The sequence below is a fragment of the Ambystoma mexicanum genome, chromosome 1q (genome assembly GCF_040938575.1).
Source record: "Ambystoma mexicanum isolate Mex_15411 chromosome 1q, UKY_AmexF1_1, whole genome shotgun sequence".
Classification (NCBI taxonomy): domain Eukaryota; kingdom Metazoa; phylum Chordata; class Amphibia; order Caudata; family Ambystomatidae; genus Ambystoma; species Ambystoma mexicanum.
Genome location: NC_090922.1, coordinates 45,286,214 through 45,301,685, shown reverse-complemented (window position 1 = coordinate 45,301,685; position 15,472 = coordinate 45,286,214). Strand labels below are relative to the sequence as shown.

Genomic DNA, 15,472 nt, shown 5'->3' with positions numbered 1-15,472 from the left:
ACTTCCCGCACTACCCGCAGTCCCCACTATAGTGTGTGTACCCTTTAAGCACCGGGCTCTAGGATCTAGGCTCTGAGCTGTCCTTGCGCCCAAGAGCCTTGGGGGACCCTAGGGCCAAAAAGCTTGCCAAAAGCTTACCACTATCTGCAGCTGGCTCCAGAACAGAGAGTAGAAATAGGAGCAGGAGCAGGAAATAGCAGACGCCGCTGCAGCGTGGATACAAGCAGCTTTTTTTTTGTCCACAAAATTACCAGACCTCACACGGGTCCACGGCCGGTCTCTTGGTCCCAGCGGCTCTCCACGTCTCTCCACAGAGCTCATCTCCTCCAGTAGCCCGCGGCCAGCAGAAAGCTAGAGGAAAGAACCTCTCAACGTCACTCGTCTCACACAGTGTCAAGCTGCACCGTACAAAGCTCACACAGATGGCCACTTCCGACACCCTTCCTCCCTACCCTCCCGTCAGAGTCTTTAGCCTGATCGAGTTGTCTCTCTCAGTTGTCTACGGGTGCTACTCACTTTCAGGGAATACCCTTCATCTGATATTTGCACCACCTGATTTGGTGTCAGTATTCTCTTCAATGCAGGTCTCATGGACATATCATTTTATCATTCCATTCGAGATTGAAGTTCCATCTTTACCCACTCGGGTCTGTTCTAAATGGCCTCCTTTTCGGTGTTGTTGCTCTGTCCAGCCATCCATCATTGCATCTTGTATTAATGATGCCTGCAGCTCTTCACCTGTGACTGATCTTTCAGTACTCTCTGCTATCTTTGAGTCTACGGCCAATGCATTCGCCCCTTTAAAAAAGTCTAAACCTCGCATCAGGCTTTCTGAACCTTGGTTTACCACACACTTGGCCAGTCTGTGTCTCCGCAGGCAGGTGGAGCGCAAATGGCGCCAGTTGTATTCACCATCAGACAGAACATGCTTGCACAAAGCCACAGCTATTTACCGGAAAGCTATTTGTGAGGCTAAGTGGCTGATATTTCTACTGTATTAAAGCTGCAGCAAATCAGCCCAAGGATCTTTTTAAGACTGTGGCCGCACTCACTGCTGACCCTTCTCAATATCTTTGCGATTCCCTTTTCTCGCATAAGATTCTTCTACTCAAAGATTTTGACCTCCGGGCATCAATCTGAGGAAACTACTTCTGGGGCGGTGGCAGCAAATCAGGAACATTGTTGGACATATTTTCCTGTTTTTGGAACCCTGTGACATCATCACTGCCACTGATAAGCTCAGGTCTGCGTCCCAGGCTGATGTCATTTCCCTCCCAGTACTAAAATCTGTTATATCCGATATTGTTTCCACTGTGGTCTCGGCGGTGAATCACTCTTTTCTGTCTTGGTCTATTCCTTTGGTTCTTAGACACACTCTGGTGATACATTGGTTGCAAAAACCACTCTGGATATTTCTTTTCCCTCTAATTTGCTCCCCATTTCTCTCCTTCCCTATCTTATGAAACTTAACGAATCTCTGGTCTCTCCTTTGTCGAGTTCATTCCTAGAAAATTTTGATTTCTTTCAATCTGGCTTTTGGCCGGGCCGTGGGACTGAGTCTGTTTTGGTCTCTGTCCAGGGCGACCTACAATGGCTTGCTGATCAACATGATGTTGGAGCGCTGATTTTATTAGATCTGTCGGCTGCCTTCGACACCACTGATCATTCCATCTTGCTCAGCAGGTTGTCCTCAGCTGGCATTTCCAGCTTTGTCCTGGCATGGTTTTTATTATTTTCTTTCTGATCATACCCAAACTCTTTCACTTCCCTTACCTGCCACTATTCTCTGTGGGGTTCCCCAGGGTTCTGGCACTCTCTCCTGTGTTGTTTAATGTATATATCCAACCTCTGGTGAAACTCATTCACTGTTTCAGCTTCCGCTGTTATTCATATGCCGATGATACTCATCTCATCATGCGTCTTGCTCTGGCCCATCGCTACACAGCCGAGTGTGGTTGTACTTGTCTTCATGCAGTGACTATCTGGATGAGCGACAACTGGCTGTGTCTAAATGGAGCTGTAACCGAGGTGTTGGGTTCCCCCCTCTGCTGCTGCTCTCTGGACCCCAGTCTTCTGGATTCTTTTCATTGGGCTCTTTGCCCACTTCAGTCACAGTGGTTAAAAACGTGTGCGTTAGGTTCTCCTCTTCTCTTTCTACGAAGCACAGGTCAGCGTGGTCTGCCAGGCAGGATATTTCATGCTGAAGTGGAGGAAAATTCTCCCGTTCCTTCCAACTCAACTTCGTGCTATTGCAGTGTCTTTTCTTCTGGGAACTTTGGACTACTGTAATTCTCTTTATCTTGGCCAACCTATCTATCTTCTCCACCATCTTTAAACCCTTCAAAATTGCAACTATGTCTACTCCTCTGCGCTCTCATATCAACCCAGTTCTTGGTACTCTTAAAGCCTTGTGTATAGTGCACTGTGCCTTTTATGGCATTGGTTCCAAATACCTACAGGCCAAATTTCAGCCCCCATCTACCCTTGCATGCCCTCCACTCTGCAGATGCACTCTTGATCTTGGTGCCGCGGTTTAAACTGAGCAGACGTGGGGCTGGGCTTTTACCTTGGCTGTGGAACAAGCTACCTCGTGCCATTAGGGCCACGGCTGATTACATGTCCTTCTGTCGGCTGTTAAAAACCTTTGTTTTAGGATCTGCCGTTTTCTTTACTTCTGCTCTGCCGGGTCTAAGCGCCATGATGCTCTTGTCGGTGACAGTCGCGCTAATTACACTTATAACACAGTGATACACATTGAGAAAAGGGTCATTTCACTATTAAATCAAATGCACAAATGAATTTTTTGTTTAATAAGAGCATTCAGTGTTGAGTATTGTGACGAAATGACTCCTGCTCTGTAGGAGTAAAAGGACGGGTAGTGACTAAACCGCCTACTCAGAACCCACACTTCTACAGATCAACAGTGATCTCAATCATAAAGGTAAAACTGGTACAGCTAAGAGATATACCTCCATTGCCTTTCGTGGTAACGTGGGAAGAGGGAAGGCTATACTCTTGGAAGGGGTGTGAATGTGATCCAGTAGCAATCCAAACAGCAATAGTACAACAGTCCAAAATAAAGGCATGTCAAACCAAGGTTCTTTAAAAAATATATACTTTAACTAAACACACCAATATACATTTAACTAGTACCAACACTATCAAAACCCCACCCATGTAAAGAAGACACAGAAATGCAAAATGTGAAGCACTCTGGATACCTAACAGAGAGGAATAGGGTAATAAAGTGCCACACTGTTCAAAAAGGATATGCTTCTTGATACAAAAGGTGCAACAAGTGGCTTACTAGTTTCTAGGGAAAGTGGAACAGGGGTGGGTGGGGAGACTGGAGCCTTCCAACAGTACTTTATTCAGTTCTTGGCGGTTTTATGGCATCAAACCAGGCTTTGAGCTGTTGTACTTGCTGGTCGATCTGGGTTTGGAGGTGGCGAGTCACGTTGATCCCAAGCAGTGATTTGGCGTGAAGTTGGATTAGAGTGGGTGATCTATGTGGTTCAAGGCAGCGTCTAACAATGCAGGAAAAATGGATCACCAGGAGCAGTTCAGAGATCAAGCTGGGGAGGGCTGGCAAACACCTACAGAGGTTTGTCACCTACACTGATGTCCTGGGCACCAGTGTAGCTGGCAGAAGCAAGTCGTGCTCCAGCAGTAGGCCACCCCCATTGTGCCCTGGTGGTGGTTAGGGGCAGCAGAGCTTGCCTCTGCCATGGAACAGTCAACATTCACCTCACTGCGGAGGGCTGTGGAAAGATCAACACTCCCATAACAGGTCAATGAATTCTTCTTTGAGGCTTGGACACTTGTTTTATAGGCAAACGCCCATGGGTGACTGAACAAAAGCAAGTCTGCTTTAGGGGGTCAAAGCCCTTTTAACAAGTGGTCCTTGGCTTCTTGAATAATACCCAAAGTATTTTGTGCTAAAGGAAGTGGAGGAGACAGGAAGGAAGAGGAGGTACAAAAAGAAACAAGATGATGGAATCCTTGCCCAACTATGCAGAGCTCCCTCAGTCTGCTCTAACACCTACCCCTTCTCAGACCCATAGCATCAAAGGACCTTTGGTATGCAGCACCCTGGAGTGAGGCTAGCCCTTTTGTTTAGGGTGTGCTCTTTGATCCTAGGGCATCTCCTATTGAAGGGCTGTCCTGCTGAAGAAGGGCATTACCCAACCTCACAAAAAAAAAAAAAGAAAAAAAGAAAAATAAAAATAAAATAAAAAATCGAGAGAGGCATAGTTTTTAAGTCTCTTATCCTGCTGGTTGGCAGAGACAGACAGACGGACTACCTAGAATACACACAATCCTTCCACAGCTGACCTGGGCTCACATTGATGATATGTGCAGGATTCAAATCCGATGTGGCTTTAATAATTATGTGAACTACCAGCTACCACACCTCAAACTCAGGTTTGGCTTATTTTTAAAGATAAACTGCAGCCAGGGTGATCATTCCTCATCATTATATAATTTGGGTACAGAGGCGCAGATGAAGCTTCTCAGTGCCACTGCAGAACAGGTGTTGCAGATCAGGAGACTGCTGCAGCATGGACCATTTGTCACTATGAGTTTGGCATGGAGCTTAATTAAAGGGGTGGTCAGGCTAGCAGCCTTCACTTTATGAGACGGAACTACCTGCATAGTTTTATCAATTAATACAAATATAAAAGCCATGGTTTCTTCACCATTGCCACATGGCATTTTCCCACACCAAGCAATATCCATTGATTTAAGAACATTATGTCAAGAGCGCAATGAAAAAACTTCAATTACATGGTTTCTGCTGGTTTAAATGTGATTTGTTCATGAAGTCAGTTTTGAAACTAAGGGAATGACAATGACCCACAAAACATAGCAGGATACAGTAAGATCCCCAATTGACTAAAGACCTTATGATACTGGAAAGAACAAAACTTTTTTTAATAAAGGATGAAAAATGACAATGGCCTTCTAAAGGTAGACAAATGAGAACAAGTGCAGATGAAAGGCAGGCTGAAAAAGGAAACATCACATGTGTAATGTCGTCACATGCTTCAAGAGGACCACATTTGGGGAGAGACTTGGAGGCCAAGGTGTAATCAGCCACTGGATAGGGTGAAGAAAAGCCTAAAAGGTGTGCCCATCACCAGTTTGTGTGTTTCTGCAGGCCCCAAGGGAGAGGTGCTGCCAGACAGGTGACAGGCACAGCAGGGTTCCTGAGGATCAGGGAAGCCACTGGTGGAGGTGGCAGGCTGCACCTAAAGTAGGTATTCCTTGAGTCAGGGTGCCTGCAGGTGAGGTGCCAGTCAGAATGCCGAAGGGAAAGGGCCGAGGGGCACTGGGAACATGCTGGGGCAAGAAGGCTTAGGTGCCGGATTAAATGTGGGTGAAGATTCAGGTGGGTGTCTGGCCCGTTGTCGCAGGGATTGTGGAGGGGAAACATGCCGCTGGAGAGATAACTGTCAAGTTTTCCAACCCTGGAGGACCATCCTCCAAGAGATCCGGACTGCATAGTCCTGGACCAATCAGAGAGGGGGACAAAATATAAGAAGGCGAAGTTGGCAAAACAAGGTACTGGACCGTCGGACAGGACATCTCTGAGGGAGTCTGGAATAACTAAGAAAACCAGAAGGAAGGAGACTGGAGTTGGCCTGCAAAAGGAGGATGCTAGAGGAGAAAGGCCAACAAAAGCAGACAGCAAAGTAAGAATTAGGAAAATAAAGAAAGTGGAGTTGGGAGATCGCAGGGTAAAAGGTGATGAGAGGAAAAATAGTGGGTTGCAGGGATGAGAATGAGCGAAAACAGAAATGGACAGAATAAGGAAGAACAGAGGTGAAGAAGGGTGTGGAGGGAGAACAAGGAAAACAAATATGTGGCAGTGTGAATGAGTAGAAAAAGGAGAAGGCTGACATCCTGGCATGGAAAGTAGACAGAAAGGACAGAAGAAGTTTGGAGAGGGGATGAGGAGGCCCAAGAGGGAATAAAACAGAGGTGGTGGTTAGTGGTGAGGGAATACAGAAAACTGAAAGTAAGTTCTAGAGTTGGTGAGTTATAAAGATAGGGGGCCAGAGAATTGTTGGAAGAGGATAAAGGGGCTTTGGAATAAAGGAGGTGACCAGAGGAATCAGGAGCTGGCCAACTGGAAAAGTGGCAGAAAGAAAAAGGAAAACCTGGAGAGTGGAGGAAAATGGAGTAGATAATACGCTATGATTGGAGAAAACAAGTGAGGAAAAGGAAACCGAGAGTTGAGGAAGGTTGAAGAGAACACCAAAGATGTGGAGCCATGGAGCATACCACCAGAGGAGAAGGTTTTAAGTGTGGTACCTTATATCCAGAGAAGAAAGTCTGAGGCTGTGTTCTGAAAATTAGCGGTTGTGGCCAAAGAGAAGGCAGAGAGAGAAAGGCTACACTTTCAGGCAAAAGACAGAGGAAGGAGAAAAGGTAGAAGCCCTGGCCAAAGAGAGAACAGGAGAGTTAAATGTTAAAGGTATTTGTACCGCGCACTGTCACCAACGGAATTGGTCCCCAGGCGCTCAGGCGGATCTGTAAACGATAAAGGTTGGATGGGTTAGTAAGGTGAAGAAGGGAGTAGATAGTGAGAGGAGTGGTGTTCTGTTGGCAGCTTCAACTCGGTATACACCGGGTGCTGAGCTTTGGTGCGGGTATCGGATCGGAGTCAGTCTGCGTGTGCTGTTGTTCAGGATTATGTGTTGTTGCAGTGTTGTGAAGTGCTTGCGGCTTGTTGTGGGAGAGATGGTTGTGTGAGTTTTTTGAGTGAGATAAGTATGCAGAGTTTGAGCTTATATTGGTTAGTGGGTTACCTGCCTTTACCATGCTAACATTCACAGTTCTGTCTGAGTGTGGCACTTGCCGGCCCTCACATTCCCATCCAGACGCGGCGCAGGCCAACGCTCAGGACTCCATCCAGGTGTGGTCATGCCAACACTCATACTCCCACCCAGATGTGGTGCAGGCTAGTGTCTGGAGACCCGTCCAGGTGTGGGCATGCTAACATTCACAACTCCCTCTGAGTGCCACGCAGGCTGGTGTTCACAACTCTAGGTGTGGCCCATGTTAGCATTCACGTTTTTCTAGGTGCGGGCATGTTGTCCTTCAATCGATCCTATCCAGATGCGACGCACGCCAGCGTCTATCTAGATGCGTCTGCCGGTCTGGATATGTTTGTCCGGTACGTGCGAGTCGGAGAGTCAATTGGGTTTTCATGTGGGTCTAGGTATGTGGTCAGTCTCTGCAGCCTTCTTTTGTGGCTATTGTCCATGATGTCTTATGCTCTGTCGAGTGGTTGGTTCTTTGGTTTGAGTGTTTGTCCAATTTGAGAGTGGTCGAGGTTGGAGTTATTTTCGTCATTGTTTTAATGTCTGGGCATTCTAGCGCGTCTCCGTTGTGGTTATGCTTTGAAGAGCCATGATTTGAGGATTTTCCTGAATGCTAGGTGGTTTGTTGTATTCCGTATATTCAGGTAGGTCATTCCAGGTTTTAGGTGCCTGGTGAGAGAAAGACGATCCTCCGAGTTTTTTTCTGTTGTAGGGTTTTGGTTCCAGGCGTATGTCGGTTCTTGATCTTAGTGTTCTTGTCGGTTGGTGTAGGCGTAGTTTGTCGCTTAGGAATTCTGTGCCTTGTTTGTGTATTGCTCTGTGCGTGATGCACATGGCCTTGAACTTTATTCGCTGTTTCAGTGGTAGCCAGTGTAGTATTTTTAGCGCGGTGTGATGTGTTCTCTTCTGGGTAGCTTGAGGAGGAGACTGGCTGCTGCATTTTGTATCCTTTGCAGTTTATTTAGAAGTCGTTCGGGCATGCCCAGGTATAGGCTATTGGCATAGTCCACTTTGGACATGATCAGAGCGATGATGGTAAGTGTTTTGTTGGCGAATGACAGGAACAGTAGGATCCTTTTTGCTGCTCGCAGGAGGAAGAAACATTTCTTGATTATCGAGTTTACTTGTGGCTCCAGAGTGAGGTTGTTGTCCATCAGGACCCCTAGGTTTTTTACAGTTGATGATGGTTCTGGTGTGGTGCCGAGCTCTCTTGGCCAGGGGATGTAGTTGATGTCCCCTCCCTTTTTTTGAAACAATCATTATCTCTGTTTTGCCTGGGTTGATTTTGAGATGGTTGAGGTTCATCCAGTTGAATATGTCACGAAAGCAATTCTCTAGTGTGGTGTTTTCTTCTCGGGTGTCTTGTATGTTGAACATTATTTGAGTATCGTCAGCGTAGTTGTAGCATGTGAGGCTGTGTTTTTTGATGAGTTTGATTAATAGGTACATGTAGATGTTGAATAGAAGCGGGGAGAAGGATGATCCTTGTAGTACTCTGCACGTGGAGACTCTGGGTTTGGATTTACAAGGTTTCATCCATATTGTTTCTGTTCGGTTTGTTAGGAAGGATTTGATCCATAGTAGGGTAGTGTCTGTTATCCCTAGTCCTTCTAATCTCTTTATGAGGATGGCGTGGTTGACAGTGTCGAAGGCTGCAGACAGATCAAGGAGGATCAGGGCGGTGCTGTTGTCTGAATCTGCGTTTGTTTTTAGGTAGTCTCATATTGAGAGGAGAGCCGATTCTGTTCCTCTCATAGGTCTGAAGCCAACTTGTACCTGGTCTAGTAGGCAATGCTCTTCTATGAATTCATGGGTTATTTGGTAGACGTACGTTTCTAGCAGTTTGGCTATGTAGGGTATGTTGGAGATGGGTCTGTAGTTAGAGAAGTCCTCTACGTTTCCTGTTGTGTCTTTGAGTAGTGGCTTGATGTAAGCCGATTTGAAGGCCTGTGATACTTTATCTGTTGAGATTGAGAGGTTGAGGAGGTTCTTGTGGTATTCCATAGGGGTTCCTTGTTTGAGAATTGTTTTGTATATGTCCGGGGGGCAAGGGTCTTCAGGAGAGCCCGATTTGTTGCTTTGGTTTACCAGTTTGACGAAAGCCTCAACTGATATTTCTGGGAAGTTTTGTAGCTTGTTTGCGTGTTCCTCGTCTGTGTTGGTGGGGTTTGAGCTGTGAACGCTTGGTCTGTTTTGTATGGTGTCTTAGATGGAGGTTATTTTGTTTTTGAAATGGTCTCCGAGGTCCTCGCAGAGTTTTGTCGATGGGATTGGCGTGTTGTTGCAGGCCGGTGGGTTTTTTATTTCGTTTATGATTTTGAATAGTTATTTTTGAGCGTGTGGTGCTCTGAAGATTCGGTTGTCATAATGTTTCCTCTTCGCTTTTTGTATTTCCTTTTTATATGCGCGGATCTGTTGTAGGTATTTCAGTTTGTTTGCGGTGTTGTTCCTCCATTCAGATTCTAGTTTTCTGTTTTTCCTTTTCATGGCGTGGAGTAGAGGGGTGAACCATTTTGCTGTTGTTTTCTTGCGTGATGCGTTGAAGGGCTTTTCTTTGGCGATGTCGTCAAGGGTTGTTGCGATTCACGTATGAAGTAGGGCAACTTTTTTGTCTAGGTCTGCTTCTTCCATGGTTGATGCTTGTGATTTGCTGAGTTCTAGGAGCTCGGTTAGATTGGAGTTTTTTATGGTTCTCCAATTTCTTTTCATCCTGATGGGTTGCTTTTCTTGTTGCTTTTTTGTCAGAGCGGCTGTTGTGATTATGAACGGAATAATGAGGTGGTCGCTCCAAAGTATTTGAATTGGGGGTGCCGTGGTGATGAGATCCTTGTTGGCGAAGATTGCGTCAATTGTGTGCCCTGCTGAGTGGGTTGCTCCTTTGACTAGTTGTTGTAGGTTCATGGCTGCTAGTTGGGCGGTTAAGGATTTTTGTGTGGTTGTGGTTTCTTCGTCGAACCAGATGTTGAAATCTCCAAGGATGATCAGATGATTGTACTTGATGGCTAGGCTAGTGATTGCTTCCGTGAAAGCGTCTACGAAAGTCGCATCGTAGGGTGGTGGTCTGTATATCAGTATGAATTTCAGGTTGGTTTTGGGGTTTACTGAAAGTCGTAGTATTAAGGATTCACATTTGTCGATGTTTAGTGGATATTCCATTTTGATGGCCAGTTGTTCCTTGTGGATGATCGCTAGTCCCCCCCCCTCTTTTGGATTTTCTGTTTGTTTGGATGCATTTGAAGTCTTCAGGCAGGCAGTTGTTGAGGGTGATCTTGTAGTTGTCGTCTAGCCATGTTTCAGTTACAAATAGGATGTCTATGCCTCCTTCTGACAGGAGGTCGTATATTTCCGTTGAGTGTTTGGACATTGACCTTGCGTTTATTAGATTACAGTGGATTCTCTGGGTGAGATTTTGTTTTGAGGTTATTTGTTGTTCGAGTTTATAATTGTCTGTTCGTGGAGTTTCCGCATTGATGTCGGTAGGATGAAGAACGGCTACAGCTGCTTATTCATTGAAGCGGTCTAGTAAGTTAATAACAGGGCTGATTAGTCTTGGTGTTTCTGCTGTGATGCTACTCGGATGAAGATCAGCGGTGGTTTCTTCATTGGGTCCGGTTGTTGGGTGGGGGGTGGCGTTGCTGGTTGTTGGTACTTCGCCGTATTGTGCAGGATGTAGTGGAAATCGATGTTGCCCCTCTGTTCTTGTAATGTAAGGGGTAATGGGGTCGGAGCCCTCCCACTCTCTTGTTGAGTGCCCCCGTCTATTTTCCGCGTGTATCAGGAACTTCTTTGCATGTTTCGGGGTTTCCGTGTTGGGGTGTTGGTGTACCGTGGTTGTTGCGAGGTAAGGTGTGATGTATAAGGATTTTTCTCTTGTTGATTTTATTCCTGTTGTGGCTGTTTTAGGCGTGCTTTCTTCCAATGGGGCTGTTTCTTGTGGGTTCTGTCGGTGTTGTGTGTTCGCGTCTCTTCTTGCATGATCTTGTTCTCTTTCTCGCCGTCCTTTTCTGGTACGGGCCATTTTCCAGTCTAGGTGCAGGCGTGGTATGGTAGTTGGTCTTTTATGCTGTGCTGTGCGGTTACAGTGACCTCGGTTTTCCTTCTCTGGACACGCTGGGGTGTTCTCTGGCTCAGTGTTGTTTTCTGTCGGTGGGTAGGGTATGTTTCCTAAAGGTGCACTGTCGGTGGGGGGCGTTAGGGTGTTAGCGGTCTGCTGGTATGCGATTTAGTTGGGTTAGGTAGTGGTAGGTTTCCGGGATTGGTAGAGTATTGAACTAAGCGCAGTTAGATTATTTGAGAGATCTGTATATTTGGTGAGAGTCCTATCAGTGCAATCTAAACATCACACAGTGCCGTTCGGAGACAAGGCCCCTGCTAAGTTTAAGAGACCTGCACAGTGGGAGAGACGTCCACCAGCGCAATCTAAACGCCACATAGTGCAGTTTGGAGACGGAGCCCCTGCTGGATTTGAGAGCCCTGCATAGTGGGAGAGAGGCCCATCAGTGCAATCTAGACCTCATATAATGCAGTTTGAGGATAGAGTCCCGGCTAGATTTGAGAGACCTGTATAGTGGCAGAGAGGCCTATCAGTGCAACCTAAACATCATACAATGCAATTAGGAGACAGAACCCCTGTTAAATTTGAGAGACCTGTATAGTGGGAGAGAGGCCTATCAGTGCAACCTAGACATCATACAATGCAATTAGGAGACAGAACCCCTGCTAGATTTGAGAGACCCGCACAGTGGGAGAGAGGCCTGTCGGTGCAATCTAAGCATCATACAATGCAGTTTGGGGATGGAGCCCCTGCTAAATTTGAGAGACCTGTGTAGTGGGAGAGAGGCCTATCAGTGCAACCTGAATATCATACAATGCAGTTTGGGGACGGAGCCCCTGCTAAATTATGATAAACCCGCACAGTGGGAGAGAGGCCTATCAGTGTAATCTAAACATCATACAATGTAGTTTGGGGACGGAGCCCCTGCTAAATTTGAGAGACCTGTATAGTGGGAGAGAGGCCTATCAGTGCAATCTAAACATCATGAAATGCAATCATTTTTTTACTTATGCGTCCAGGGAGAAGCTCTAACCAAGGAAAACGTACAGAAAAGGAAAAACAAAAACTCAGGGCAAGGATGAGGCTGAAAAGGAGAACTGAAGACATGGCCCAGAAAAGGACACAGGCCCAGACATTGAAAAGGAGACTGAACTGGAAGAACGGTCAAGAGCTCTAAATGCAGAGAGAAGACATGCAAGAGGAGTTCCTAGCCACTAATCTATGGAGACTACAAGAACCACGTTCATTTTGTATTTATTGTATTGGGCATTTTAAGGTGCTTTATACATCAAAATTGTGTTTCAAAGCGCCACATGGCTAAATGGTAAGGGAACAGGGGAAATAACAATGGCAAAAACAGTAACATACAGCCGTGGTCCTGCTAGGCCTTGTGGCATTGAGGAGAAGTGCAGTGGAAGGGGATGGAAGAGGGAACAGAGGAGTGGACAAGTGCTGGAGGAGAGCCCGTGAGGGAAGCTGTAAGGGGAGCCAAGGACCTCAGGCTAAGTGTTGGTACAGGCGACTCTCGAAGGTGGGATGTGGAGCCACCAAGCAGGGGCCGGCAGTGCAGTGGGGGTAAGGGGTGCTGGTGTTGACTAAGGGAAAGGGCCAGGGAGATCCATGAAGGGCATGCCTCCGGTCACAGCAGCAGTGGGGTGATTAGCAGGGAAGGGAAAGAAGTAGAGCAGAGGTTTGAGCAGTTTCCAGAATTTAAGGAGGTCTGGCTCAAGTCTGAGAGGGGCAGGGAGGCTGTTCCAAAGGGAGGCACTTGCCGAGGAGAGGGAATTGCCTCCCACTCTCTGCTTGGAGAAGCGTTTGACAGTCAGAGTTAGAATTAGAGCAGTGTAGGGCTCTAGCAGAAGGAGGGAAAGTTAGAGATAGTGTGGCCCCAGGCCCCAGAAGGCCTTGTGGATGATGCAGAGGGTCTTGAATTTGATCCTCGCAGCTACTGGGAGCCAGTGGAGTTATTTTAGGGCTGGAGAACTACAGTCCCTGGGCTTGAGGCCAAGGATAAGTCTTGCAGTCCTGTTCTGGAATAACTGGAGGGGATCAAGGGAGGAAAGAGGGAGTTTGAGAAAGAGGATGTTGCAATAGTCCAGCCTGGAGAGGACCAGAGCTCTGGAGACATTGAGCGCCTGGGGAAAGGTGAGAAAAATAGGAATGCCTCGGAGGAGGTGGAACTGGAAGTGGGACTTCTTGGTAAGGTCCATGATGTAGGGGGTGAAGGAGAGATCGGAGTCGAAGATGACCCCGAGATTTATGGCCTCACAAGATGCTTACTATTTGACAGTGTGTGGGCACTAAAGAGCCCAGAAAAACTGACAATTATCCTAACAGAGCAAATAAACAATATTAAAACTAGAGTTCCTTACACACGTCATTTGTAATGCTGTGTTACACTTCATTGAAAAAGAGGTAGGATATCAGCAGATTACTTCAGACCATCAGCGATAATAAAATGGCATAAATTACTTCAAGGAAAGGTTCCGTTGCCATACAAATGACAGGGATTTTAAAGGCCCAAAGGTCCATACAAAAGGCGTGACATTTCACAAAATTATTCAAATTGCTATGAATAGTTTTTGAACAGCCAGATGCTGATGGCTAGTGTGAAACGCACACACAAAATATCAAGAGCAGAAGAGGAAGTCAAAGGAGGCTACATCTAGGAAGGCATGGCATGGCTTCACTGCAGTCAGCCGAGAACCTATAAGGCTGCTCCTTCAACAGAAAGGGAAGCATCTGCATGCAAGAACAGCTGGGGAAGCAAATCATCACAGCACTAAAACAGAACAAAGCAACACCTGAGCAAGGAGAGAAGCATACAGAGCAGCAAGTTCATATGTAGCGAAGACCGCATGAGCATTGCATTTTACTTGCCAGAGAGAAGCAAGTCCACAGTTGACCTAAACAACAAGAAAGAACATGCAGTGCCTAGGTCATGAAATAATATAAAACAGAACAGTTCTTGGATAAGCAGACAAATATAGGAGCACTACACATGCAGAGCGAAAACATTGCCAGACAGACACCTACCTATTTATGACAGCTCGATCTTCAGCCAGCCGAAACACTCTTGGTTTGGTGTTTCCATCCTGAGGCTTTGGGGTGATACTGCCGACCTCCACAAAGCCAAAGCCAACCTTGAACAAACCGTCCACTGCTTCCCCATGTTTATCAAACCCAGCAGCCATACCTACTGGGTTTCGAAACTTCTTACCCAGGACCTCCACCTCCTGGAGAAAAAAAAAGCTGAATATTATGAGGAAGCATTGCACCACACTCTGAAATAAAACTTACCTAGATCCAATATAATTGTGCATCAATGTTACAACTGCACTAGCATTTCAACCTACAGTTCTCCTGTAAGACACCCATGCCCACTTTGGCTAATTATGTTGTGCCAACTAAACCCTGTACCCTAAGCCCCAACACCACTATTCACAAGTATATTCAAATGATTACTCCTGCGCATGATTACATCGCTACTCCCTCTAAAGAAAATTGCAGGCCGATTAACTTCAGGCCCTTATTCAACATTACGTGCATCCAAGGCACTGATCGCCAATACCCAAACTGCCGCCACATAGAGAGAGAAATAGTGTTAAATATATTATCTTTTTTTTACAAAATAAATTATGTGGCACAGGAAGAATGCATACCAATAATACCAGCGGGTTTTAGACATTGTAACTTTTCACATTAGAAAGTGGGTTTGCATGTTAGAAAGGATGGACGATGAGCAATGATTTCATGCTCTCGTGGAGCATGAGCAACAATTAATTTACTATCCATTTAAATCCGAATAAGGGCTATTGACCTTGTGAATTTGGTATATGTAGTAGAGTTTTGGAATCCCTGCGGTGGAAATTGATCATTTGGTGAAGCTCAAACTAGTATAAAGAGGACGAACATGCAAGCCATATTCCTCTCAAATGGCAGGGACATTGATAAATCACAATTGGCGTTAGATTAGCATGCAGTCATCCAAAATACCAAACCAAGGTCCAAATCTCAACGGATCATATATGTTTCTATGTGCCAAATCCAGACAATGAGACATGGTTCAAGTTTCTGTTATCTTCTTGAAAGTGTCAGGATTTTATTTTTGTTTTTAGTATTTAATAATGACCCTTCTCATGTGGCATGGGAAAGACAGGCACTCTCTGATGGCGGTTGTTAAGACGGATTTCTGAACTCTGTCCTGGTGGCGCAGAAGTTCAGAAGGCCAGCCTAATTACTTGGAACAGGGTAACCTCTGGACAAGCCAGACCAATCAAGGTAGCGATCGCGGCGGTCAAGACTAGGTCTCAAGAGGGGTGAGGGTGACTGAAAGCCCGCAATGAGCACACAAAGCAAGAGCGCTTACAAACTACTCCAAACAGTTGTTATATCAAAAATAGATACACATTTATTTTAAGACCTTTAAAACAATGACCGTAGCGAGAAAATCACAATATCATAATACTAAACCAACACATACCATATCAACACAATATATATACAAATACAACAGTCGCTAGCGTTATAAGCACGAAATGTGTAGTCCACCTGAAAGGGAAGGAAAACAGGCAGTGCGATAACGCTT

At 45.9% G+C, this 15,472-nt stretch overlaps 1 protein-coding gene across 5 annotated transcripts in view; it reads right to left on the bottom strand.

Moving 5' to 3' along the window:
* Nucleotides 1–15,472, bottom strand: part of DHODH (dihydroorotate dehydrogenase (quinone)) — a 186,294-nt gene that overhangs the window by 111,620 nt on the left and 59,202 nt on the right. For all 5 annotated transcript variants that reach the window (XR_011283334.1, XM_069635503.1, XM_069635501.1 and 2 more), the window contains exon 3: nucleotides 13,921–14,120. Coding sequence is in view for 4 of the 5 variants with exons in the window: in XM_069635503.1 (XP_069491604.1) it covers nucleotides 13,921–14,120 (200 nt within the window). In the remaining variant the exon portion in view is untranslated. The remainder of the gene's footprint in view (nucleotides 1–13,920; nucleotides 14,121–15,472) is intronic.